At 45.0% G+C, this 27,083-nt stretch overlaps 3 protein-coding genes across 5 annotated transcripts in view; 2 read left to right on the top strand and 1 right to left on the bottom strand.

The window, feature by feature from the left end:
• Window positions 1–12,881, top strand: LOC139598819 (solute carrier family 2, facilitated glucose transporter member 11-like). 3 transcript variants are annotated; one of them, XM_071445646.1, is made up of 12 exons: window positions 1–1,315; window positions 3,017–3,115; window positions 3,638–3,798; window positions 5,547–5,671; window positions 6,354–6,483; window positions 6,629–6,777; window positions 7,897–8,033; window positions 9,002–9,112; window positions 9,573–9,674; window positions 9,799–9,874; window positions 10,748–10,875; window positions 11,502–12,881. In XM_071445646.1, exons 1-12 carry the CDS (start codon window positions 1,295–1,297, stop codon window positions 11,700–11,702), a joined length of 1,440 nt encoding a protein of 479 aa, XP_071301747.1. In that variant the 5' UTR covers window positions 1–1,294; the 3' UTR covers window positions 11,703–12,881. The 3 variants fall into 3 exon arrangements, with proteins under 3 accessions (XP_071301747.1, XP_071301746.1, XP_071301748.1); XM_071445645.1 differs by having other exon boundaries at window positions 3–1,315; window positions 7,897–8,084; XM_071445647.1 differs by lacking the exons at window positions 1–1,315; window positions 3,017–3,115 and having other exon boundaries at window positions 3,666–3,798; window positions 5,551–5,671; window positions 7,897–8,084.
• A 2,819-nt stretch (window positions 12,882–15,700) lies between these two features.
• Window positions 15,701–26,508, top strand: LOC139598821 (solute carrier family 2, facilitated glucose transporter member 11-like). The gene is made up of 12 exons (XM_071445650.1): window positions 15,701–15,718; window positions 16,410–16,508; window positions 17,298–17,458; window positions 18,324–18,448; window positions 19,345–19,474; window positions 21,241–21,389; window positions 23,504–23,691; window positions 24,309–24,419; window positions 24,898–24,999; window positions 25,328–25,403; window positions 25,743–25,870; window positions 26,302–26,508. Exons 2-12 carry the CDS (start codon window positions 16,413–16,415, stop codon window positions 26,506–26,508), a joined length of 1,473 nt encoding a protein of 490 aa, XP_071301751.1. The 5' UTR covers window positions 15,701–15,718; window positions 16,410–16,412.
• The window catches only part of KLHL22 (kelch like family member 22), a 303,656-nt gene continuing 297,102 nt past the window's right edge, over window positions 20,530–27,083 (bottom strand). Inside the window, exon 7 of the mRNA XM_071445644.1 lies at window positions 20,530–21,105. Coding sequence (XP_071301745.1) covers window positions 21,007–21,105 — 99 coding nt within the window. The 3' untranslated portion in view covers window positions 20,530–21,006. The remainder of the gene's footprint in view (window positions 21,106–27,083) is intronic.

The raw sequence follows: 27,083 nt of genomic DNA, 5'->3' as shown, positions 1-27,083 counted from the left end.
GAGCAGGAGCTGTGTGCTCTGTGCCTTCATGCACAGCCTTTCCAGCAGCAGCTGCACTGCCTATTTGTCACCAGGACACAGACAGGAGCACAGGAGAGAGAGCAGGAGCAGGAGCACAGCTTTCTGTGCCTTCATGAACAGCCTTTCCAGCAGCTGCTGCTCTGCCTGTCTGTCACCAGGACACAGACAGGAGCACAGGAGAGAGAGCAGGAGCAGGAGCACAGCTTTCTGTGCCTTTATGAACAGGCTTTCCAGCAGCAGCTGCACTGCCTGTCTGTCACCAGGACACAGACAGGAGCATAGGAGAGGGAGCAGGAGCAGAGTGCTCTGTGCCTTTATGAACAGGCTTTCCAGCAGCTGCTGCTCTGCCTGTCTGTCACCAGGACACAGACAGGAGCACAGCTTTCTGTGCCTTCATGCACAGCCTTTCCAGCAGCAGCTGCACTGCCTATTTGTCACCAGGACACAGACAGGAGCACAGGAGAGGGAGCAGGAACAGGAGCTGTGTGCTCTGTGCCTTTATGAACAGCCTTTCCAGCAGCAGCTGCACTGCCTGTCTGTCACCAGAACACAGACAGGAGCACAGGAGAGGGAGCAGGAGCTGTGTGCTCTGTGCCTTTATGAACAGCCTTTCCAGCAGCATTGGCACTGCCTATTTGTCACCAGGACACAGACAGGAGCACAGGAGAGGGAGCAGGAGCACAGCTTTCTGGGCCTTTATGAACAGCCTTTCCAGCAGCTGCTGCTCTGCCTATCTGTCACCAGGACACAGACAGGAGCACAGGGAAAGGCCTTGGATAACCAGGTTTGGGCTTCATTCATTCCTGTCACTGATGCCACCTAGGGAAATAGTCTGCTTTGTCTTTCAGATCCTAGATTGTGTTCTAGGACAAATACAATCAGGAAAAAAAAATTGTAGTTCAGTTCTGCTTTGATCACCCTCAATCAGAGAAGTGATGGTGGTAGCTGTGCCAGATGCTCTGAGAAGGAATTGAGGGTGTAAACCACGCTGGCCTTCAAGAGGGTTTAGACAGATCTGGATCTTGGAGAATCATTTCCCTGGCCTGGCATGGACTTTCAACAAAATGAATGCTAATGAACATGCAGCTAATGAACATGCAGCTCAGTTTTGGGAATGTAAATCAGCTGGCAAAACACCTGCCAAATCAAGTGTCTTATCCTAACGTAATGGGTGACTAAATACACATTCCTGTGCTGGAGATTTAAATAATCCTTCAGAGCACCCTGAGAGTACCAGAGCCTTTGGCAGACAGAGGGAAACCTACGAAAGAGGATGAACAAGCTGCAGAGACTGGTAAAACATCTATTTTACTATTCTTATTGGCAGATTTTTTTTTTAATTTGAATTTTTATAAGGCTGTGTAATACTGTCAGGTTTGCATAGAATTAATTTTCCAGTTCATGACAGTCCTTGGGATAAAGCTGACAGAGTAAAGGCTCTCCTGGCAGCTGCACACCACCACGGTGGCTGGGAAAACACTGCAGCACTGCAGAAGGCTTGGGAAAGGCACTCTGTAAATGCAGCTGAGCTCTGAGCACAGAGCTGGCCCCTGAAGGGAGAAACAAACCATTCTGCTGCAGCTAAAGATGGTCACTAAAGAGCTCTGTGACACACGGCTTGAGAGGGGATGTACTCTATAATGAAAGCAGGGAAATGAGCAGAAGGAGGGGTATTTTCCTAGGCATTGTAAATTAAATGTGCTCTTGTAGGGAGAGGAAACTCACCTGGAGAACGAGGATAATGAGGAATAGCAGAGAGATGAGGTGCCCAATCCTTAGCTCAGTTCTGAGTAACAGAAGAGGGAAGTGGTGTAGCCATGGAAAGTGCAAGTGAAATGTATCTGCTGCTAGCTGGGACAGGAGAGCTCAGTCTCCTCTTGCTGCAGGCTTGGAATAGTCTGGCTTTATTTCTGTCCTGGAGGACACCCTGTCTCAGGCTGGTATGGAAGTTATTTAGATGAAAACACTTTGAGGAAAGGGAAAAAAATCCAAGATTATTTGAATTTGTGGTTTTAGAGCTATTGTGAGACTAGAGCAAAATTTCCTTTTCTTTGGTGGATGGCTCTGTAAGAAGAAACTGAGCAGGTAAAGCAGAAAGAGATCTTCAGCTTTGGGTTATTTAAGTTCCCAGGGTGACTGGGGTCATATTCATGTAGCAAAACACAATCTGGCCTGAGGTGCCCTGCAGTGGCTGGCAAAGAGCCGAGCCTGAGCATGGGCTCTTTATGTGACACCAGAGCTTTCCCAGTGGGAGGAGTTTTAAAGCAGGGGCTGGCAAAGGCCATCCTGGCCTTGGGTCACCCAGAACATTGTGCAGGAGGTGTCAGGCTAAAGACCAGGGGCCCTCAGCATGCTCAGAGTGGTCTTGAGATGTGAAACAGAGCTCCCAGTCCCAAGACTCCCTCAGGGCACATCTTGCCTGTCACAGGATTTCACCTGCAGCTGGGGAAACCAAAGGCACAGGCACAAAATAGTGGAAAAAAGCTGGTTCTGCTGTCAGCCTGCCAGTGAGCTGTCAGCTGCAGGGCTGGGCCAGCCAGGACAGCTTGTTCTGCACCCTTTAAAAAGTCAAGAGCCCTGACTTTTCTACCAGCACTGATCCTGTGATGCCACAGGAGGCAGCCCCTGCCCTGCTCCCCAAGGCTCAGCAGTGCTGTCCCTGGGCAATGTGAGCCAGTGGCAGAACTCGTGCAGGAACGTCCCCAAGGAGACCTGAAGCCACCATCTGCCACGTTTCACCTGTCTCATAATGCTGAATGCACAGTTACAGACTGCTGAACATTGCTCTGTAAAAGTGCAGCATCACAGGAAAGACACTCTAATCTAAAATATGTGTTATTATCATGGAGGGATGGAAATAACAGCACACCAAGGAATCCCAAATGCACTGGGTATCCTTGGTCATGGGAAAATCCCCCAGCTCAAAGCCTCAGTGTATTTTGAGTCAGTTTATTCTGTACAAGGAAGACATCCACTGTCTGTCCCTTTCCTTCAGCTTCAGAACAAGATCCTGATCCTGACAATATGTGCTGCTGGGATTGGAGGCACCTTCCAGTATGGGTACAACATCTCCATCATCAATGCCCCAGCCTCAGTAAGTGCTGCAGCTCTGGGTGCCTGCCCCTGACAGACCCTGGGAGCAGTGGGTGCCACTGGAAATCTGCAGGCTGGTGGTGGGGGCAGAAAGCAAGGATGTGTGGTTCCCTCTGTGTAATTCACATCCAGAGAACAGGACTTTGCTGTCATAAGCCACCCTTGAGCAGGACCTAGTGTCACAAGAGTTTATTCAAAAGCTTTGTTTCAACTGCTTTAGCAAAATTGAATTCTAGAATATTCCAACCTGCATCTTTTGAAGTTTTGACTTTTGCCCTTAGATTGAAAGTGAGACCCATGAAACCAATTTTTAAATGATCAAAAATAACCACATAGAGATATAAACCAACTGCAACTTTTCAACAGCAACAGTTTTATGCCCTAAATTCTTTGCTAAAAACACATCTAAGAGCTGGAGGAGATTGGAAACATAAACACAGGATAGATAGATATATTCATAAGAGAGCATTTCTCTGTGTCCTTCCCCTCTCTGGTGGCTCTGCAGCTCTGTCCTCTCTCCCAGTACATCCAGGTGTTCATGAACACGACCTGGCTGGAGCGCATGGGAGTTCCCCTGGACAGCAACATGGTGCTGCTGCTCTGGTCCTTCACTGTCTCTGCCTACCCCCTGGGAGGCCTCACTGGGGCTGTGGCTGCTGGCCCCATGGCCATCATGCTGGGCAGGTAAGAGGTGCTGCAGTTTAATTTAAACTTTGCAGCTTCCCTTAGTCCAAGAGGAGTTAGGATCCCTACAGCAAAATACCCACCGTGGTTAAAAATAATGAATATCTCAAAACTCAGTGGGGAACTGTTTTTTCCCCACATTACCTTCTCATCATTCCAGCCCAGCTGAGGGGCTACAAGGATTTCATCTCAGCTCTTTAACACAGAACCCACTCACATAATCTCTATCATTTTTGTGCAGTTTTCTGCCATGCTTTTAAATGGCAAATCATAATGGATGACATAATAATGATATGATTTCATCATGGATGATATCATAATGATGTGATATCAGCATGGATGATATTATGATTATCATAATGCTAATGGATCAGACTAAGGATTTGTCTTCAAAATAAATTGTGGGAATGGCACTAGAAAAACAGAGGGTGCTTACAAAGAGCAGTGGGTGCATCCCAGCTCCTCATGTCTCACAGGTTGTGTATTCACATTTTGGTCTGAAATATTTCAGGAAGTATTCATTAAATCTCCACTGTGGGATTTTTTCTTCTGTGCTTGAGTCTCTGAAAAGTATCTGTCCTACCTCATGCATCTTTCCTACACAGCTCTATCCCCAGCTCTCTTCAGAAAAAAAAAAACAAAACCAAAACCAAACCAACCAGTTTTACCAACATAAACTACATAAACTAATAGGAAATTAGATTTTGTCTGCCTGTCTCTTGACCCCAAGATTTTCCTTTATCTGCTATCACTTTGGTTTGCTCCTCTTATATGATGAAGGAGACCCCATTATGGTTTGAGGCCCCATGACTTATTGGTTTCATGCTTATGAAGACCTGGAAGGATATGGCTTCCTTAATCCATTACCATTTTTGAGATTTCACCCTGTACTACTTTGGAATAAAATCCTATTCCATCATAAATAAGAGAAACAAAGACAGACTGGTAAGGCAGTGAGCAGAGACTAGAGAGAATTTCTGGCAATAATAACAGTAAGGGTCAATAGAGTTCTCTTTTTCCCCTGGTTTTCAGCAGAAATTTCTCCTGGGACACATGAGAACTTTCTGTCAAAGTTTCACAACAATTACCCTATTACATGAAAAATGCCTGTTTCAACAAATTAGCACTTTCAGACCAAAATGCACATGGTTTGCTGAGGGAATATTCCTCTCCCTTCAAATGGGAGCTGTGTGTGAGCACTCAGCCCTGGGGCTGGGGGAGAACCCGGTGCTGGCCTCAGAGAGCACTGCAGGGACACCCTGAGGTGGCACAGGGACCCCTCCTGCAGGGCTGGATTCACCAGGAGGTGCTGGGGGGGCTCCAGCCCCTCTGCAGCTGCCAGCCTTGGCAGGTGCCACCTGCCACAGAAGGGATGTCACTATAGGACATGAAACAACACCACGTGCACACACTGCTGCTCTCAAGGTGGAAAAGGAAGTTTGTTACCTGACTCTAACATTTCTAGATTTCTAAAAGTGACAGTGGATTGGAGGGTGACAGTGCCACTTCTCCACTGTTGCTTTGACACTGGACAAAGCAACAGTCTAGCAAATCTCTCTTCTTCCATAAAAGAATGCAAAACAATGAGTTATTTACAGAAAATGTGTGAGAAATTTCGTTACAAGAATGTAAACATCTAAGCCTTCCTATAAGGCTTAGAAAATCTTTAAAAATCAGGGTGACAAAGGGGTTTATGCCAGAGCTGATCCTGCCACACATGTGCTCACAACTGTGTTTTCTCTTGGAAGGAAGATGTCCCTGCTGCTGAACAATGGCTTTGTGATCATCGCTGCAGCCTTGTCCGGGTGCAGCCGAATGGCCAAGTCCTTTGAAATGATCATGCTCAGCAGATTTTTTACTGGTGTGAATGCAGGTATGGCAACAGGAGAAATACAGAAGGATGAAGGTGGTAACAATCAGAAGATGTTTAAGTAGGAATGATCCAGGATATTAAAGCAATTAATCCTTTAAGCTGACCAGACACATGTAAGTGAATTAAGAAGTTGTATATACAGATTTTATACTTTGCTTCTAAGGGCTTTCTTTTGAAGCACACACAGGCAAGGGGGTTTTGTGTACTACACATAAGCATCTCTGTGCATGGGGAAAATTTGAGCTGAAAATGGATCCCTATCTGCTTGTGAGAATGTCAGTCACTCACCAGCATGAGCACCAACACAAAAGCTTTTGTAGAAGTTCATCCCAGGAAATGATCAATATAAGGGACTTAAAATATTATATTCCCCTCAAAAAAGGGAAGTTGAGGGAAACATTGCATATAACCTTGGATTTGGTGCTGAAAAGACCACAGGGCTGAGGCCCTGACAGGTTTCAGTTTCATTATCCACTGCTACTGATGAATATTGAAGTGTGTGTTTAGTTACACAAGGATGGGGTGAAATTGAGGGTTTGGGTAAATCAGAAGCACTGGTAGATTAGTTATCACATGGCCTGCAACAGAAGAGTGCAGCTGGCAACCTCCAGAGGTGCTGCCTGCATTTATTCTTGTCTCCTCTGCCCACAAGCTGAGGTCAGCATTTGTCTGCCTTGCCCAGGTGTGAGCATGAACATTCAGCCCATGTACCTGGCAGAGAGCGCCCCAAAGAAGCTCAGAGGAGCTGTGGCCTTGACCTCTGCATCATTTACAGCCCTGGGGCTGGTGCTGGGGCAGGTTGTTGGACTCAGGTAAGGTAAAGCAAGCAGCCCCTTCCTTCCCTTCCTTCCCTTCCTTCCCTTCCTTCCCTTCCTTCCCTTCCTTCCCTTCCTTCCCTTCCTTCCCTTCCTTCCTCCCAGGAAAAATCCTGTGTAAATTGTGTTTGTTTTTCTCCAGGGAGCTCCTGGGAGGGGAGGAGAGCTGGCCATTCCTTTTAGCAAGCAATGTGGTTCCTGCCCTGATCCAGCTCACAGCTTTGCCTTGGTTCCCTGAAAGTCCCAGATATCTCTTGATTGACCGTGGAGACAAAGAATCCTGCATCTCTGGTGAGTTTAGGGTGACTGTTAGCTCATGGGAACATGTGAGACTTGGGCCCCAACATTTTTGGAATGGTGTCACAAATTTTACATGTAGGAAGGTTCATATCAAGTAGTAAATGTGATCACTTCCTCCTTTCAAACTAAAGAACATTCTATAATCTTAAATATATTTCATCTATTGAGGTAATTGAAAGGCATCTTCCTACAATAGGCTTATTTGCTACAGTAATAGGGTCAAAAGGTAAGACTTGTGTTCACAATGGCAAATGTTTTGTAACTATGTAGTGAAATAAATGCTGGTTGAAGAGCTCAGGATCAAATCTGAAGCCAATTCATATTAAAGGATTTAGTTAGATTTGTGGCATACAAATCCTCATATGCAGAGTGGCTGGAGTTATTTCGTGGGAAATATGTGCTGTGTACCAAGAACACCTTAATTGCCTGCATTCCCCAGGGAAGGCACTTGAGATCTGAGTCAGAAGCACAGCTGCTAAAATGGCACTGTTGGGAAATACTCAATTGTCACAGACATCTTTCATGCAAAATCCTTTCTTAGGATTTTTCCTTGTGAGAAGCTGCAGTTTCAGCAACCAAAAGTAAACAATGGTTATCTGCTGCTGTGGAATGCAACAGGTAGACCTGGGATTGGTCTCCTGTAGATGTTTAGATTTACTGACCTCTCATAGCAGAGCTGGCTCTTGCTCTCTGTCTGAGACACAGATCTTTGTTATTCATTTCTTTTCTATTCTTAGCTTAGCTAGCTTCTGAAGAAACCTTTTCCTTTCTATTTCTTTTTAGTATAGTCTTAATGTAGCATATATCATAAAATAATAAATCAAGCCTTCTGATCATAGAGTCAACATTCTCGTCTCTTCTTCATCCTGAAAACCCTTGTGACCATGGTCACACTCAATTGTCAAACAATGGTGAGGGACTTGCACTCCCTTTTCCCCAAACCTTTCAAGTGGCTGCACCAGAGCTGATGAACTCTGTGAAGGTCCCAGCACGATCACAGGCTCTGTCCTGCAGCTTTCTGCAGCCATCACCTGCTGCTCCATCCCTCACCCTGCAGAGCAGCCAACTGAAGAGCAAACCCAGGACTAAAAGGTTCCCTTGTCCTTGTAGCACTGCAGAAGCTCAGAGGCACCAGTGACCTGAGTGCAGAGCTGGAAGAGATGCTGGCAGAGCAGGCTGCAGTGAAAGGACAGAGAGCAAAGAACCCGTGGGAGCTGTTCCAGAACCCAGGGCTGCGCTGGCAGCTGGTGAGCATCGTGGTGCTGAGCAGCGCCATGCAGCTCTGCGGCAACGACTCGGTGAGCAGCCTGGGGGCCTGGCATGGGCCTGGCTTGGGCCTGGCTTGGGCCTGGCAGTTCTTGGGCTCAACATTCTGGCAGCAGGAGAGGAATGAGTGGTGTCTCTCTGCCTGGGGAGATCTTCACATGTCAGGTGTTGTAGGAGCGTCGGGGGTAGGACGGTGGGGACGGACAGAGACCAGAGATCTCTGGAGCCAGGTCAGGAACTTGGGGTTCATTGCAAAGGGCCTGGGGGCAGGGCCCTGCTGGGAGCTGCCAGGCACAGCTGGAGCAGGGCTGAGAGAAGAGAGGGGCAGAGAGCATGAGAGGGTGAGAGAGTAAAAGGGTAAGAGAGTAAAAGGGTAAGAGAGTGAGGTTCCCATTACAATACAATAAATCTTCTCCTGTGCTGAATATTCTAATTCTCACTCACCAATCTAGTACAAGATACAAATCCTATAGCATTTCCATACAGCCTGTAAGAATCACTACATTACCACACTGTGTTACATTTTAAACCCTAAAATCTCCTCTTTGGGCCCCTTCTGCCAAGCTGTTGGGTGTGCTCTGACCCTTGGAGCTGCCTGCAAGCAGAGGGTGTTGTTCCATCAAAAGGGGATCACCTTCAGCTGGCCACACCATTGTTTTCCAGTTGTTCAGTAACTGAGGTATCTCAAAGCTTGCTTTCATTTCAGTCTTGTTTACAGTTTCCATATTCTCAAAATCTTTTGCCAGACAATCATATTTATAAGGCTTTCCTGTTCCATCTTCCCCAACAAGGTGTTTGGTTCCCAAAATACACATATGCATTATGGGAGAATTCAAAAGGATGCTGAATGGTGGCCTGTGTGGTCACTCTGCATGATCCTTCAGGAACAACAATGGGATGTATTTTCAGATGTCTTCTCTTACTGCTTTCTCCTTTCTTCTCTTCACAGATGTATTTTTATGCAGCTTATGTGTTCCAAGAGGCTGGAATTCCTGAGGACAAAATCCCCTATGTTGTAATCGGCACGGGAAGCTGTGAGCTGATCACATCTGTCACTTGTGTGAGACTCTCAGTGCACTCTGCTGACTGCAGCCTCTGCTGGCAGGGAGGAGGCTGTTAATTACAAACTTGGGGTTTCCATTTATTTTCATGCCAAGGAAGCCCTTTGGGCACAGGAGTCAGGCTGTCTGTCAGCACCCCAGCCAGATGGGTCAATGCAGAGCTATTTGGTCAGACATTGCATTGCCATCACTGTCTGAAATCTCTAACAAGTAACTCTCTTGCTTTGTGTTCATATGGATGGTGGCAGAGTTTAGGTGCAGCTGGGACATTCTCATCTCCCCTGAGCACCCTTCTTGCCTGACTCCTGCCACCAGAACTTTCTTTTGAAGCAGAAAACATCCTGAAAGTTATTGTAGAGCGAACTAGGCATGGAGTATTGAAAGGTAAAGAGGAAAGAGGCAGGAAATATAAATCCAGGTTAAATATCTTGCTTTATTTCCCTGTGTCACTCTGTGCAGAACATGATCATAGACTATGCTGGTCGGAGGCCGCTGCTGCTGGGGGGATACATCTTCATGGCAGCCTGGGCCATTGTCTTCATGGTCGCTCTGAGCCAGCAGGTAACAAACTTTCCTCAATTATTGAAGTGGAGTGGAGTTGGGCTTTGCCTTTTATATGACTGGGGTGTTCAGTGGTGGCAAATAAGTGCCCTCACTGGTTTTCCATTGGTCTCTGTGGCTGTAGACTCAGATTAGCTGGATGCCTTATCTCAGCATGGCCTGCATTTTCGCCTATATCCTGAGCTTTGGAATCGGACCAGGTCAGTTCCCTCAGTGTTTTCAGTGAAACTTTTGGGGTTTGGAGATGTGTGTAGGCATCTTATGGAAACTCTCAGACCCTCTTTAGCTGCAGCATGCTCCAAGGAACGAGGCAGTTTCTGCAGGTGCTGTGTGGCTGCGTCACAGGGGTTGGTGCCCCTGGTCAGTCAGTGCTGTGCAGGGCCAGGCTGTGCCTGTTTCTCTCTGTGTCATATTCCCCCTCAGTCATCCTGGCTATTAGGCCAAGGCACTTGGAAGCGATTCTTGGCTTAAATAGATGACAAGCTTTTGATTTGCTGCCCAGTCCATTAGGTCTGTAAACCAGAATTTCTAATGCTTCACTTTAATCCTAGAAATTGTTGGCTATGCCATCTGATTATTTTCTTGCAGATACAATTTCCACATGTATCTGTTAGCCTATTAATGTGCCCTTCTGTGGCAGAATACACCAGTTTCTGGGGGTGGGCAATACACAGGATGTTGTGGGGTTTTGCATGGTGAATATAGAGATGTGAAACTCTGTTTGCTCACATGAGTTTGAAAGAAAGCAGGTAAGAATAGAACCAAGCTGCCAGTGTCACATGCCACACAAGTTGGCAATAATTTCTTGTCCCAGTCCCTACAGTGCCATGGAGTTGAATTAATTATAAGCCTTTCTCACTGTTGGGTCCTGGTAAGAATAATGTGGATTACAAAATCTTTCCTGGCAGTTCATTCTAACATGAGAAAGTCTGAATAATTACCCAGTCCCTTAATATTTAACCTAAAAATTCACCTCTCACACTTCATGTTGTGTTTTCTTGTTAAGATGTGTTCTGTTGTTTTTAATGCAATGTCAACAACATTATTAACTTTCCTGCCATTTCTTTTTCCAGCTGGTGTAACAGGAGTTCTGCCCACAGAGGTTTTTGATCAAATGTCCCGACCAGCTGCTTACATGATCTGTGGCTCCCTGCTCTGGTTCAACCTGTTTCTGGTGGGAACAGCCTTTCCCTTCATTGTGGTGCGTTCCCAAAGCAAAGCAGCTCTGTAGTGCCCTGTGCAAGAGAGAGGCTCTGGTAGTGACCAGGGAAAGAGAATATTGCAAGCAGCAAGATAGCACTTCTTTGAAAAGTATCTTTATGAGGAGAGTGGCCAGAACTCCTTCAAACCAAACTTTCTCCGTGTTTCCTATGGTGGTTTCTGATTTGAGGTTGGGAGTGGAATCATTTGAGGGATGGATGATCAATATTCCTCGTCTGTCCTCAGTTGAGAACAGCTGGAACAGAAGATGTGATGTAATTTCCCTTTGCCAGACCCTGGCTCTATTCCGTAAGATGATTCCTGAAGCGAGAGGGAGCAGAACTCCACAGTACACATTCCTGTCTTATTTCCTACTGAGGGCTCCCATGCCATACAATTATAGATAGGGAGAAAGAGAGAAAAAGACATTTTTAAATACTGCTCTTGCCATGTCAAATTTCCCAGTCTATGCTGGGGAGCTCTTGCATCCAGGCATGTGAGGCTCTCACCAGGATTCACAGCAATACTCCCTGGGTGACTTTAGACCATGCAGGAAGAGGGATTAGCGGCCTTTTTGTCATCATACAGAATGTCACCAACACTGTCTTGTTTTTTCCTCCTCCTCAGAAAAGCCTAGCACATTTCTGCTACATCCCATTCCTTGTGGTCTGTGTCTGCACTGCCCTCTACGTTTGGTTTTTCCTTCCTGAGACAAAGGGAAAATCCTTCCTGGAAATCTCGGAGGAGTTCAGGAAACGGAACTTCAAAGCTAAGACCCGTGGAGGTTTCTATAAAGGCCCTGAGGAGATCAAAACCACCCCTTTGTAGCAAAAGAAAGGAAGATGGTGTCTGGGGGAATTCTGCAGTGAATTCAGCAGTGGCTATGTGCCCTTGCAGGGACACAAAGAGAGAAGTTAGGGACAATATATTACTCTTAGGTTTTTAAGTTCACCTTGAAAACGTACACTTGAATTGATAAATCCAAGCAAAAGTTCAAGAATCTGTTCTCAGCTTTTAGTACTGAGTAACACATGCATATTTTAGAATCCATATCAGAGTGACAGAATGATGCCTTATTCTCTTATCATCATACAACACCAGGTAATGCTTTAGGAAACTTCTTCAGAATTTCTCCAAACAGTAACTTCCATCTCAGAAGTCCTTCTTTCCTTGCCCCTGAATCTGGGCTTTCTAACACAGAAATTAATGCGATTAAATTCTGTTTTCAGACACCAGATGAAATTTTCAGTACCTTGTCTTGGTGCTCCCATTGTTTCTGTTATTAAGTGATTTCAAATAGACCCCTACTTGTTAAGCAATAGTGAGCAGTTAATTATTTTCAGCTATAAAAACATGTGACAGATGGATTAGAAAGAAAGCTTCTAGTACTTGCTAAGTGGCTTATTATACAACAGACTTTTGGGCATTGTTTTGCAGACTATTTATTCTGGACTGGTTTTCTTCATAGCTTGTTTGTTGTCTTCCAGTCCCATGTTGTAAAGCACAAGTAATTCTCTGGTCCAGTTTGTTCTGCTCCCATGGACACTGCTGGTGCATCTTGTAGGGTTCTGCACCTGTGCTCTGCTGATGTTAAACATGGTGAGGAGCATGGAAGCAGCTTCTTTTGGATGTGCATCTCCAGGTCACACCACAATGTTCTCTGCAGCTTCTCCATAGAGCTCATTGGCAAAAACCCAGATGTAAGATTGATTCTTTTCAGTTAGCCTGGTACAGAACAGGGCAGCACTCCTCACTGAACATGGCCTTTCACAGGTACTGGCCTGACTGTTAAGTTTCTCCCAGTTTCTTCTCTAAGTCATAATCTCATAAGTCTCAAGCCACCTCTTTTCTTCTGCCTTTGTATGAAAAGCACAGCCCTGCTCATGTTTACAACGAAGAAGAACACATGCATTTTCAAAATAAGTAGGTAAAGTTTCTTTCAGTGTATTTTTGAAATACATTTTAAAGAAAAATGCAGCATTTTTGAATAAAAAGACTGTAAACATTTCTGGAGTGTATTAGTGTCATGCTGGGCATGAATGGAGCAGCAGATCTGTTTCTCAGAAGAGGAGGCTGTGCAAGAACTCATTTGTGGTGGTGGTCCCAGGATGAGGGAAGAGATGAGAATCTTGACTCCATGTTTCAGAAGGCTGATTTATTATTTTATGATATATATTATATTAAAAGAAAATGATCTATTATTACTATACTAAAAGAATAGAAGAAAGGATTTCATCAGAAGGCTTGAAAGGAATAGAAAGGAATGATAATAAAATCTTGTGACTGACCAGAGAGTCCGAGACAACTGGACTGTGATTGGCCATTAATGAAAAACAACCACATGAGACCAATCCCAGATGCACCTGTTGCATTCCACAGCAGCAGATAATTATTGTTTACATTTCATTTCTGAGGCCTCTCAGCTTCTTAGGAGAAAAGATCCTAACAAAAGGGTTTTTCAGAAAATATGTCCATGACACTCTTTCACTACTCGAAGTTTCTAATGTATGAAAAAAAAAGAAACATTTTTTCTTTGTGGTTTTTGCTATTTTAGAAGTCATTAATATATAGACATGGGCAAGAGCAGCTACCTCTGCTCTTGGAAAACACCGAGATTTTGAAGTATGCAGGATTTTGAGACAAGACAATCAAGAGCAGGACTCCACAGAACTGGGAACTGAAGAGATACTTTTCATTACTCTGGTTTGGAGAGAGCAGTGAGGAGCAGATGGAAAGAGTGAAAAACAAAATGAAAGCAAAAAGTGCCACTACCATCATGATGGTGGCAAAATATTCTGTAATTCCTTTGGTGAGGACCAGAGGAAGGCCAAGAGACAGAAGTGAAGCAAAGAGTGAAGAAGGGAAGTGGATCAGGGGGGAGCACGCAGGGTAGGAAGCAGGGATGGACTGAGGAGGCTGCCTGGGCAGAGGGAGAGGAGCATAAAGGTCAGAAAAAGAGAAGTCCCCCAGTGTCCAGAGTGTCCAGAGGTCCTGCCCTTGGCCACTGCTGTGAGTCAGGACTGTGCCTTTCCCAGAGCCCTGCAAGGACAGGGGCCATCTGCACCTGGCAGTAGGAAACAGGCTTGGTCAGAAATGATACACATTGACACATTTACTCAGCTTCCTGACTTTTAGAGCCAGTCCTGCGAGTACATGTGGCAGAAAACATTAATTCCAACTTCCAGCATTGTTTTCTGACTGTGGCTTGAAATCAGGGGTCTATAAACTGATTAAGCAAACACAAACAATGGTCACATTTCAGTTGGTCTAAGTTGTTAAATTTTAATTGAAGCATTTAACAAGTTGGTTAATTGATACTGAATTAAAACACCTTCAACTGAGAAATCTATGACACTTGTTCACATTTTTCTTATATAAAGTGTTAGGCAAAACCACATCTTGAAAAGCGATCCTTAGAGACTCACAGCTGATATTACTGTTAGCAAATCAAATAATTGTGCACTGTGGGATTGAATAATAACCAAAAATACTAGGGAAAACTATTACTGCAACTGTCCTCAAGCACTGCTCCTCTGCACAAGCCAGCACTCACTTACAACCAGCTGGTGTTGGGGCTCTTCCAAGGACCACGGCATCCTAGCCTGGGGAACCACCAAGGGCAGCCACTCACCAGGAGAAGGAATTCCCCCCTAAGCTGTTGGAATAACTTGTAAAAGCCTTTAACAGAACCATCTTGGACACTGCCCTTCAAAAATTATGGATAAAATTAAAGATTTTACAGTCAGGATTTCAAACTGACATTAAACTTTCCTAGCATGCGCCATATATTACAAGGATACAGACTTGAACTTTCAGCCAATGACCATTACTCTTAAAGAGTCAATTATCAGTCAGCTGATAACAGCTGGATGCACAGGCCAAGCAGGGCTTCAAAGGCTTTTCTGGGTTGAGGCTCAAGGTAGCAGTCAGGAGCTTTTCCTGAGGATGTGATCACTGATTACCCAGCCTATGGCCTGGGCAGTCCAAGCCAGCCCACTCCAGTTTGCACCAGTCCCTGGACTTTGGCTTCCATCAGTGCTTCCTCCTTGTCCTTTACTCATCTCCCACAGCTCCTCCTGTCCCCAGCTGCTGCCAGAGCACCCCCAGAGCCCTGGCAGGAGCACAGAGAGCCCCAGCTCTCCTCAGCAGGAGCACACAGCTCCCCAGCTCTCCTCAGCTGCATCAGTGACCAACACAACAACCACACAGCAAGAAGTTCAGAAAAACCAAAGGGAGCACTAACAGTGCGAAAGAACAAAATTGTTGCAATTAGGTAGAAAAATCATAGAGAAAGTCTTCATAAAATCAAGCCTGCTCTCCTGGAATCAGTGGCTGGCCTTGTCAAAGCCAGCATTTTGCAAGCTCCCATGTGAAAGCAGTCCTGTTGTGAGCAATTTGTTAACATAACAATCTATTCCTGGGTGAAAAAAATAACTTACACCTGCATAAACTGGTTTTGCACAGTTAGATAGAAAAATGAAAACTGTCTTTCACAAACAACTCTCCCTGCATGCAGACATCATCAATATTGACCAATCAATAGAGAATAACAACTTGTTACTAACCAATAAAGTAATTAGCAAGAAAACTACTAACCAATTGGAGTCCCACATGAAGTCTGTAAAAATGTATAAAAAGGAGTTATGTGAATAAAGAATGGCCTTTTTCCACCATGAAGAAAATGGAGTCCCATGTGATTTATTCCCATACAAAGTGATGTGTTGAACTATTATCTCAGGCTCCTCTTTCTCTATATAAAAAGGAACTTTTTCCACAGTAGCCAAAGAAAGCATCAGGAAAGACCTAGCCTGCAAGTGGGGGTGACTACCTTTGCATGCAAGTTGGTGTGAAGAGGTTTGATGCCCATTCAAGCAATGACATTGCCCTGATTAGAAACTGGCTTGTGCGTGCTTGGCAGCCATGGTTTGAATATGAAATATTCCAGGCACAGAGGTGCAGCATCACTCTCCTGTTGCTGGCCAGAATAACCCCAGGAACAGGGAGCAGTGGCAGTGGGAGGGGTTGAGGTGCATCTGTTGCAGTCCTGGATTCTTACACCTCCTATCAGAGAGTTCTAAGAAAAGGTGAATTAACTATGGAAGCAGGAATCCCTTCAATCCCCAAATGTTTATTTAGTCTCAGCCAAGTCACTGAACAAAATATCCATTTAGGTGAGATAACAAGTAGGAAAGGAGGAGGAGAAAGGACAAATAGATGGAATTGTTCACAAAATGCTTTTGCACATTGCACTATGCTCCCACAACTATGACAGTGCAGATTAAGATGGCAAAAGCTGAAGGCTGGAGCAGTGAAGTGTGTAACTGGATTCTGGGAGGCATCTGTGAGCTTTGCCTCTCCTCAGCATTCTCACTGCCCTGTGCTTCAGTAGCTCTGCTTTCCTATTGCTCCTTGGTCTCAGAGGGGGCAGCTGTGTGGCATTGCTCAGACTGTTGGAGCTCCCAAGGAAAATAAGCACATTTGGAGGCATGTCTGGATAGCTCTACCTGTTTGTTTGCTGCTTTGATTTCCTGCAAGAAAATGAGCTGCAACCTTTTTCTCCTGGCTTTTGTCCTGGGCATGACTGGAACCTTCCACTATGGATTGCAGGTCTCCATTATCAATTCTCCTGCTGAGGTAAGCATGGAGAGCTCAAAGAGTGAGCTACCAGTATTCCACTGTTCTCAGGCATTCATGCCTCTATTTGCAATGGCTTTTTACTTGTGCCTTCAAAATGAGACTTATCATGGTTTCTTAGTTCTAAGAGTAGCTGCTACTGCTCTTGTGTTTCGTGAGGTTTGAACTTCTGTCTGATCTGACAGAACTGGGAAAGGGAAGGGTGAATAATACCCATAAAGTCAGCTATCTCCCCCTTTCTGAGTGGAATTGCTCCCAGGGCATTCTCCTCTCTCCATCACTCAGGGAGTCCCTTGTACCATGTGCTTGGCCACCCACAGTATTTCCAAGTGGCTGTAAGGTGAAATAGGGCAGGGAAGGAGTGTAGCTCTAGAGCTGAGGTCAGCACTCCTACCTGCAGCTGGGAAAAGGAAAACTGGGGATGGTGTTTGTCATCCTGGATGGTACCAAGGACAGTGAGCTCATACTATCACCACAGATGAGTGGAAAAGATCAGGGAGAGAAAAAATCTGGGTTTAGCACAGAAACAGAAGACCAGCCTACTATTCCCTTACTGGAACTCACAACTTATATTTAATATTGATATATTTATTCATTGGATCTCATTGCTAAAATATCAGCTCCAGGGATGGTAATGGCAAAATTCTTGTTGGGGCTAAGATTTCAACCAAGGTTATTGATAGAAATGTATCAAAAAGACCAATAAGCAGGTAAGAGAATTAAAAAAGCAGTGCAATTATGCAAAAACATGTTGACTGAGCCCATTGTTTGGTTTTTTTTCTTTTAAAGTACATCCAAAGTTTCATCCATGAGACCTGGCTGAAGAGATATGGCTCCTCTCCCAGTGCAGAGATGGTCACTTTGATGTGGTCCCTCATTGTGTCCATCTACAGCATTGGGGGGCTCCTGGGCTCCTCCTGTGCTGGCTACTTGTGTGTTCGGTTTGGAAGGTAGGCAGAGTTACACCAGCCCTTCTGTTCACAGCCACTACTGCAGAAAAAGGAACTGGAGGAACACTGCTAGAATGTGGCACTGGGAGCAGCCCAGGGTCTCCTGTTAAAGGCCAGTATAGTGAAGGAACAGAATGGAAAGTCTGCCAGTGACCACAAGGAAAATCACACCCTCTCCTTTATAAAGTCCAAAGCAAATCCAGTCCAGGGAAGTCATACAAGAAGTTTTAAAGAGAATTTCAGAAACAACCACTCACAAAGCTCCATAAGATATTGACTCCACCAGAGGCATCAAAACCTTCAACTAACTGATCAGTCTGCGACAAGTTTCCCTGTCACAGACATCTTTTATGAAAAATCCTTTCCTTGGGATTTTTCCTCCTGAGAAGCTGAGAGGCCTCAGGAACAAAATGTAACCAATGGTATCTGCTGCTGTGGAATGCAACAGGTGCATCTGGGATTGGTCTCATGCAGTTGTTCCTAATTAATGGCCAGTCACAGCCCAGCTGGCTCGGACTCCCTGTCTGACACTCGAGCCTTGTTATCATTCTTCCTTTTTCTATTCTTAGCTGGCCTTCTGATGAAATCCTTTCTTCTATTCTTTTAGTATAGTTTTAATATAATATATATCATAAAATAGTAAATCAAGCCTTCTGAAACATGGAGTCAGATCCTCGTCTCTTCCCTCATCCTCAGACCCCTGTGAACACGGTCACATTTCCCCATTGCCATTTCCCATTTAGTTCAGCTGATCTCAGAAGGCAGCACTGAGTCTGTAACCATGGTACAGTTCATGCCACCCCTGTCAGGCTGTGAATGAGGCAAGGGCAGTACTGATGCTCACATTAATTTGAATGAATTCCAGGAAAAAGGCCATGCTGCTCTCCAACATCCCTGCTCTGCTGGGTGCAGCTCTGATGGGACTCAGCCGGCTGTGTGGCTCCTTTGAGATGATCATTGCTGGAAGGTTATTTTCTGGAGTCTGTGGAGGTAAATTGCCATTCCTACCTTTGGTATTAAAGAGTGGGAAGAGCAGTGACTGAGGGTCACAAGGACTCACCAGCCTAAGTAAACAGATCACAGATTTTTTACTACATTCTGCAGAGAACATGATAGCTGAGTGCAGTTTTAGCTAAATAAGAACCCACAAACATAATTAAATTAGTAATGTGTGACATCTCCATCTCTCTTTCTTGTATCTTTATCTCTAGTCCATACAAAAGGTACTGCCAACTTCTGAAAAAGCCAAAATCTACAATATTTCAGAGAAGCATGCTCACTCAATAGAGAACTGGCCTCTGTGGCTCCTCTTGCTTTTTGCTGTGGCTGATGCTGCCCTCCACATCACAGACAAGGGAATGGTTTTCAAGCAATTCAATTAGAATTTTCAATTCTAATTCCCAGATGCCTCAGAAGGTTACATTCTGCCAGTGCTTTTGATCTCTGAGCAGTTGGATAAAGATAATACCAACCAGAAAAAAAAATTGAGAGGATAAAAATTAATTAATTCACTGAGCAAATAGAATGTACAGCATTTGCCAACTTGGTGGTTTCAAGCAGAAAATAAGGCACATAGCCACTGAAAAATGTCATCTAAGACTAGAGGGAGTAACCACAGCCCTGCCTGTATCTGGGGCTGTAGGAAACAATATCAGGGAAGGCCAGCCTGCTGAAGGACAGATTTCCCACAGGCCCATACTTATTTAGTGAAATATTTAGCAAAGGCACAAGACCACGATATGGGGCTTCATGTCAGGCAGCCACATCCTCAGCACAGATAGAAATGAATCTGAGAGCCAGCCCTACAGGCACTGTCCAGAGTGGTCTCCTCCAAAAACCAGACCTGGGAGGGTTTGCCTGGCCCTAACAGTGCTTTGTCCCTGCAGGTTTAACTCAGAATGTCCATATCATGTATGCTGGGGAGTGTGCCCCACGGAAGCTCCGTGGGCTGATTGCCATAACAGCTTCCACCTTCTCTGCCCTTGGGAAATTTGTAGGATTTGCTCTGGGTCTCAGGTAAGAGAGTCTGAAACACACTCAGTTTCTTCTGTTATTAAAATACAAGCATGTATCAATGTACACCTGTGCCCAGGGGCTGCTATTTGGGGCAGTCAGTACCAGTCTGGTAACTCATGGATCTTGTAATAATGGTAATGGAGCTTATTTGGATCAGAAGCAGAGGGATCAGCCCCTGCAGGTTTTCCTTCAGTGCTTGTGCTGGGATTGTTGGTACCTGTGTGAAAAACACCAATCACTTGTTTTTAAAATTTTAAAAGTTTGATAGTAATAAAATGGTTATAAAAATAGTAATACAATTAGAGTAATAATAATTTGGACAATTTGAATTAGGACAAGATGAGACAATAGAAACAAAGAGTTACAGACAGTCTGGGTATCTTTTCTGGGCAAAATAAGCCTGAAAAAGGACCCAGGTTAACAGAGGATTAACCCTTAAAAGCAACAGCCTGTTGCATATTCATACACCTCATACATGATGCATAAATTCCATTCAAATAAAGGATTCTGTCTGGGCAGTGTCAACTTCTTGCTCATAAGCCTGATGGCATCATTCTGCCCAAGTGAGGCAGGAAGAACTTCCTTTCTCCTGATAATGGAGCAATAAATTCTCTTTCTCTGAAAGATTCAGGTGTTCTGGGGCTGCTGTCTCAGTGCAAATCCTTTCTTTAGGAAAAAAAGTATCTTACATAGCATAATTTCTATTTTAACATTTTGTTATAACCTAAAACTATATTTAACACACTACTTAAGAGAATTAATATAGCATTACTTTCTAACACAGCACATATAATATTCATTTTAATATTTGCTCAAAGCCAATCATAAAGTATGCATTTTTCACACCTGTGAGCCCTCAGGACACAGGACAGGTGGACACAGGAGGACACGGGTGGACAGAGGAGGGCACAGGGGGGACACAGGAGGACACGAGTGGCCTTGCTGTGCCAGCACTGAGCAGCAGGAGCCGGCACTGTGCAGCTCCTGTGCTGCAGGCGAGGCCCCTCTGCACTCCCTGCCAGAGCCTCCTGGCCGGAGCTGCCGGGACATGTGGGAACCCAGCACATCCCTCTGGCTGTCCAGGATGGCCAGGACCCCTGCCAGGGGGCTCAGAAGCCCTGGCACAGAGCCCAAAGCACCTGTGGGTTTGATTATGACCCATGGAGCAAATCACCAACCTTAGATGAAGATCAGCAAGCCACAACAGTTTAAGTAGAATAATAGTGAAGTTATCACAGGGTGGAAAAGTAGATTTTGGGGTTTTGGTATGGGGGTTCAGGAGGCAAGATGGAGGGAACTGGGTGTGTCCAGCCTTTCTCCTTCTTGGCCTCCATCTTCTGCTGTGATGGTGGCACTTTGGGATTGGTTCAGAGTAGAAGCTCACTGTCTGACACAGGTGATGGGTATTGGAAAGGAATTGTAAACATTGTACAGGTAGTTTTTAGTACAAAGACATAACCCTGCCCTGGGGGCAGGCAGAGTGCCTGGAACTGTCCTGCTGGATGGACCTCGGCAGGGCAGGAGAAAATTTTTTATAGATAAGAAACAATGAACAACCTTGAGACTGAGAAATGAAGAGCCCTGACTCCTTCTTCAAGTGCCGGGCTGGGAAAAGAGACTTTCAAACTTTTCTTGGGGTCACTCTGACCAGCTAGAGATCCCAACAGGGGCACGGCCAGCAGGGCTGGGGATGAGCCTGGTTCTGCCCCTGCTCACATGGCCAGCATGGTGCCTCAGCCCCTCTCTCCCTGCTGCTTTTGTTCCAGAGAAGTTCTTGGAGTGGAGGCTCTCTGGCCCATTCTGCTAGCAGCCAATGCAGTCCCTGTCCTTTTCCAGCTCCTCACCCTCCCCTTCTTCCCAGACTCTCCCCGCTACCTGCTCATTGACCTAAAGGACAAGGAGGGATGCATCAAAGGTAAGGAAATGGGCCTTAAAGTATCCATTTTGGGAAAAAGGGGAAAATACTGTAAAGCCCCAGGTCAGCCTGGAAGAAAGGTCCAGGTGGGAAAAAGACTCTTGGTGTTTTGGCTCTGAAAGTACCTTCAGCTTAAATGAAAGTCAGCTTCTTCTGTGTTTGTGTCACATTCACATTTTCTGAAAAATCCCTTCGCCCAGGATTTTTCTCCTGGGAAGCTGAGAAGCCTCAGAGAAAAAAGAAAACAATAATTTTCTCATTTGCTTCTCCTGTGTTGTGCTCATGTGGAATGTGTTTGGAGATTGTTTACCCACAGGTGATTGTTTCATTGGATTCTGCTGTGAGTTGTTTTCACTCTTTGGCCAATCAGGGCCAAGCTGTGTCAGGACTCTGGAAAGAGTCAGGAGTTTTCATTATTGTCTTTTTAGCATTGAGTAAGTATGCTTTCTGTATTCTTTAGTATAATATAGTATAGTATCCTTTAATATAATATAGTATCATAAAATAATGAATTAGCCTTCTGAGAACATGGACTCAATTCATCATTCCCTCCTTTGTCTGGGGAGAACACAAATACAACATGTTTGGACATTAGTGTTCTCTTGGCACCAGTATTTCCCTACCCTCTGCCAGGGTTGTCCAAGGGAGGTGATCACACACAGCTTGTATTTCCAGCCATGCAGATTCTGCCCTGAGCAGTCAGAGTGCAGACACAGTTCCTTCTCTGTGTGACAGAGGCTCTGCACTGTTGTGCTGTACCTGTAAGCATTCCAGTTCTTCAGTAACCCTAACAGCAGCTACTGACAGCAACTGAGCAGCAGCCACTGTGGGTATTTGTGACATCCACATTCTCTGAAAAAATCCCTTCGCCCAGGATTTTTCTCCTGGGAAGCTGAGAGGCCTCAGAGAAAAAAAGAAAACAATAATTATCTCATTTGCTTCTCCTCTGTTTTGCTCATCTGGAATGTGTTTGGAGATTGTTTACCCACAGGTGATTGTTCCATTGGATTCTGCTGGGAGTTGTTTTGTCTCATTGGCGAATTACGGCCAAGCTGTGTTGAGACTCTGGAAAGAGTCATGAGTTTTCATTATTATCTTTTTAGTATTCAGTAAGTATTTTTTCTGTATTCCTTAGTATAGTATAGTATTCTTTAATATAATATTATAAAGTAACAAATGAGCCTTCTGAGAACATGGAGTCAGATGCATCATCCCTGCCTTCGTCAGGGCATTCCCTGCAAATACAATAGGTACTTAACTATCAAAAGATAGAACTCCATAATGTAAACTTATTTTTCAGATGTATGAGTCATTTTATCTTGTCTGTGTTTTGGAGTGTGCACTAGAACTGCACCTTTAGCAGGAAGGTGTTCAGGGAAGGATTGGTAAGAATGTAAGTGTGACTTACATTGAAAGACTGTCAGCAGCTATTGGCCAAAGGTGAGTATCAGAAATTAAAGCAACCCAAATGAAGGGAGAAATGATGAGGAGGACCCTATGGATATTAGAAGGTTAATTAATTACTCTATTATACTATATTACAAATAATACTATATTTGTATTACTTGTAATAATACTATTATAAATAATACTATTTTATAAATATATACTATTTATTATTCTATATTACATTACATCTAAACTGAAACTCCACAAGTACTACATCAACTGCACAGAATATCCTGACTGTCAGTTGACAGTCTGGACACACACATGGATTTAATTGGTTAATGAATTATAACACTTACACTAGAATCTAATGACCAATTCTCTTTAGGTAAACAATCTTCTGCAATGCATTCTACTTGTTCTAAAACACAGGAGCAGTAAATGAGATAAGAATTGTTTTTCTCTGAAGTTCAGAGAATATGAATTCTAGAAAATCTTTGGGAAGCTGTGCTTTGCTTTTCTCCATGAAATGTGGCCACAGGTGAGGTCATGTTAAGATTTATGGGTAAATCTGGACCTGTGTCATATCTGAGCCCAGCTCTCTAGGAAGTTCACGCAAGAAAAGAGCATGAAGTTCTAATAAGAGACTCTGCAAAGCAGGAAATCACCTTCTGGACTCATGTGTGTGCTGGTGAGCTTGGTCACCTCTCCTCCTCTCCTTGCAGCTGTGAAGCAGCTCTGGGGGGACGGGGACCACCTGGCTGAGATCAATGACATGGTGTCAGAGCAGAGAGCCATCGGTGGCGAGAAGGCCAAGAGCGTTTGGGACCTGCTGCGGGACAGAGCCGTGCGCTGGCAGCTGATCACCCTGCTCCTCGTGGTGTCCTGCATCCAGCTCCTCGGGGCCAACGTGGTACGTGCAGGGCTTTGCTCTGCCCCTGCACGGCCGGCAGGCTCCTCAGCTAAAGGAGCCGCTGGCAGGGACTGCAGGGCTTTGTTCTGGCCCTGCACGGCTGGCAGGCTCCTCAGCTAAAGGAGCCGCTGGCAGGGACTGCAGGGCTTTGTTCTGGCCCTGCACGGCTGGCAGCCTCCTCAGCTAAAGGAGCCTCTGCAAGGGCTGGGAGGGACTGCAGGGCTTTGCTCTGCCCCTGCACGGCCGGCAGGCTCCTCAGCTAAAGGAGCCTGTGCAAGGGCTGGGAGGGACTGCAGGGCTTTGCTCTGCCCCTGCACGGCCGGCAGGCTCCTCAGCTAAAGGAGCCTCTGCAAGGGGCTGGGAGGGACTGCAGCAGTGCCCTAAGGAGGGAGCTCTTGGTACTGCTTGTTACAATCTTTCTTCCTGGAAGTTTGGATAAGTCCAGAGCTAAGCTTTAGCAAGTGTCTTCTGAAGGCATTTCTGTGAATTGCCCTGTTAGGATAAGATGATTTTCTGTTTTGTTAAGATCTGGTTAGTTATTTTCTGTCCAAAAAGACAGACAGTAGTATAAACGTGGCCACATGTGTACAGCTTTCACAAATTTCTACTATTTTCAGGTTTACTCTTATGCATACAGTATCTTTACAAAGGCTGGAATCCCCCCTGATCAAACCCATTATGTCTCCCTGGGGATTGGGACCACTGAGATCCTCTCCACAGTTCTGTGTGTAAGTGGCTTTTCGGCTGAATTTTGTTCTGCTGTAGTACAGTGCTCACTTTGATCTTTAGAAAAACTATAAATGGAGCTTCAGGAATCGAATTTTTGCAACAAATCAAACATGGAACCAATCAGATAAAATCCTCTCCCCACACCTTGCAAACATTGAGCTTCTGGAAAGAGCTTTCTGTCTTTCTGTCAAAATCACATTCTGGGTCAGATTTGGGGGTCCCAGTTCCCCCCTGGAGGAAGGGCAGATGTCATGTGTCAGCAGGCCCCAGGGCTGTAGGAACCCCAGCAGTGTAAGCATTCCCCCTCTGCTCTCCTGCCTGGCTCTCCTTTGCCAGCTCTGAGCCCTGTGCCCAGACAATGCTCCCTGCAGCCCTGCCCCTCCCAGCTCCCGGAGCTGCTCAGGCTCCCCAGCGAGGGCAGAGGTGGAGCAGCTCTCAGGCTGTCCCTGGAGCTGGCAGATCTCCTCCTGCTTGCAGGGCTTCCTCATCGAGCGTGCAGGGAGGAAGACGCTGCTGTGGAAGAACTACGCCGTGATGGCCTTGGCTCTAGGGCTGCTCACAGTCACACTCTCACTGCAGGTAACACCCCTCTGATGTGTGCCCATGTTTTGTTGTATGACAGATCTCAGGACTGTTTCCCTCCCCACAAATCACTTTTTAGTGAGTATTTTTGGGGCTAACCATCATGTTCATGGAGGTCTGTTCCCAGCCATGTACATCTGGGTTGAAGACAGTAGCTTTACACAACCAAGATCACTGCCAAGGCTATCTCATGACATTTCTGAAAGTAAAGGAGACAGATCTATGTTAAACATTGACATACTTAGTAGTGATGAGCATTTGTAATGGAGCTAGATAAATGAAATTTTATTTTCTAATTTTATTTGCTTTTCATTTCCTACCGCAGGACTCCTTTTTCTGGGTACCATACTGCTCTGTTGCACTTGTCTTTATTTTCATCATGAGCTTTGGCATTGGGCCAGGTTGGTATTTTCTACTGGAATGGTTTCATTTATTCACTCATCCCTTCCTCACTGCAGCCTTCAGGAGAGATCCCAGGCACAGCTGTTCCACCATGGGCATGAATCCCTACTTCTGACTCAGTGCAGGTGTTGGTATTTCCCTCTGTACTGTGGTAGGAGGTAAAATTCATTTCCTATTGCATTCCTACATGCCTTTCCACTGAAGAAAACTTCCAAGTGCCACTTCAGACACTTCAGGCCACTTAAAGCCATGAACTTATGTGGCAAAATGAAGTGTGAGGTAAGAAAGCATCTTGCAAAATTTCTAAGCTTCCTTCTTTCCTCAATCTTTTTTTTCAGGTGGAGTCGTATGCCCCTTGATCACAGAAATATTTATTCAGTCATACAGACCAGCTGCTTATGTTTTTAATGGTGTTGTAAACTGGATCCAACTCTTCATCCTTGGGCTTGTGTTCCCTTTCCTTGTGGTAAGCAAAGCAGGGAGTTTGTTTCAGTTCAGAGGAAGTTAGGCCCCTCTTGAACCCAGAGCATGCTTCTCTTATCAACACCTCATGCAACAGAGCCCAAATTAATTGCAGTTCTGATGGCCTCTTCCATTTTAACCAGGTATTTACTGGAAGTGTGGCAAACCCACAAAATGCTTCTAACTCTGCACAAGTCAGAGTGACACAGGCAGCACAGATGCAGTGACAGAGGCACTGCCACTGTCAGATGTCATTGGAAGCAGGATTTATATCAATTAAGTCTCTGACCAACTTCTTTTAGTGAATACAAACCCAGAAACTGTATATCATAAGATATGATGATATACAGTTATATATATGATATATATATATCATAAGAGAAAGAAATCAAGAGAAATGTTTCTGAACGCAATTTTCTTTTTGTTTTCCTGTAGAAAGGTCTTGGTAATTTCTGTTTCATCATTTTCCTGACATACTGTCTGTCCATGGCTATTTTTGTACTCCTGGTGCTGCCAGAGACCAAAGGAAAGACCATGCTGCAGGTCAAGGAGGAGTTCAACCGCCTGAACTACCGTGGAAAGAAGGGGCAGGCAGCCCTAGAGCAGAGGAACTGCTCAGTGGTGACTGTCACTAGGCTTTAAGAACAACCCCTCCACTTCAGTTTTGCTCTTTTATTACTTTAGTGCCCAAAAGTCTCACTAAGCAAGAGAGAATCTATGGATCCACCAAAAAGTCACCTTCAGTACAAGGTGCAGCATGAACTTGGTGGTTCTCTCCAGCTCCTGAATTATGAGCTGAATTAATTCCTCTGCAGCAAAAAATTAAACACAGTTTGTAGAGAGAATAAGATCATTGTCAGTCCCTCCAAGCTTGCAGTTATAAGCTGAAAACACAGGATCTGCTATTTTTGTGGCAAAACCAGGACTCCACAACTGGCAGAAGTGACTCTGGAAGGTCCAGAGGTACAGCAAACTTGCAAAGAAGACAGAACTTGACACTGAAATTATCTGCTCCTATTAACAGGCCAGTGCTGATGAGCTTGCCCTGAGAAGAAGCTTCAGTTCACAGGAAAAGAAGTGTTTAGCTCTCTAATGCAGTGAAAGAAGAGTGCCTTGCCCATCAGCAGGCAGAATCAATATGCAATGTTCCCCCATGTTTACAGTCTTGGAGATTCTTCTATTGGGAAAAACAGGGCTATGTCAGCACTGAAAGAAAG

The sequence above is a fragment of the Agelaius tricolor genome, unplaced genomic scaffold (assembly GCF_023055355.1).
Source record: "Agelaius tricolor isolate 1412-34295 unplaced genomic scaffold, bAgeTri1.0.p SCAF_20, whole genome shotgun sequence".
Classification (NCBI taxonomy): Eukaryota; Metazoa; Chordata; class Aves; order Passeriformes; family Icteridae; genus Agelaius; species Agelaius tricolor.
Note: the sequence above shows the minus strand (reverse complement) of the source record. Positions and strands in the feature narration are given on the sequence as shown.

Bases quoted from the DNA above. Each gene is read 5' to 3' on its own strand.
- LOC139598819 (XM_071445645.1), top strand. From the start codon at position 1,295: ATGAACAAGCTGCAGAGACTG. The intron at 6,778-7,896 runs GTGAGTTTAGGG...TTGTCCTTGTAG, and splicing joins CAAAGAATCCTGCATCTCTG to CACTGCAGAAGCTCAGAGGC. The intron at 9,675-9,798 runs GTAACAAACTTT...CTGTGGCTGTAG, and splicing joins TGGTCGCTCTGAGCCAGCAG to ACTCAGATTAGCTGGATGCC.
- LOC139598821 (XM_071445650.1), top strand. From the start codon at position 16,413: ATGAGCTGCAACCTTTTTCTCCTGGCTTTTGTCCTGGGCATGACTGGA. The intron at 24,420-24,897 runs GTAAGTGGCTTT...TCCTGCTTGCAG, and splicing joins TCCTCTCCACAGTTCTGTGT to GGCTTCCTCATCGAGCGTGC. The intron at 25,871-26,301 runs GTAAGCAAAGCA...GTTTTCCTGTAG, and splicing joins TTGTGTTCCCTTTCCTTGTG to AAAGGTCTTGGTAATTTCTG.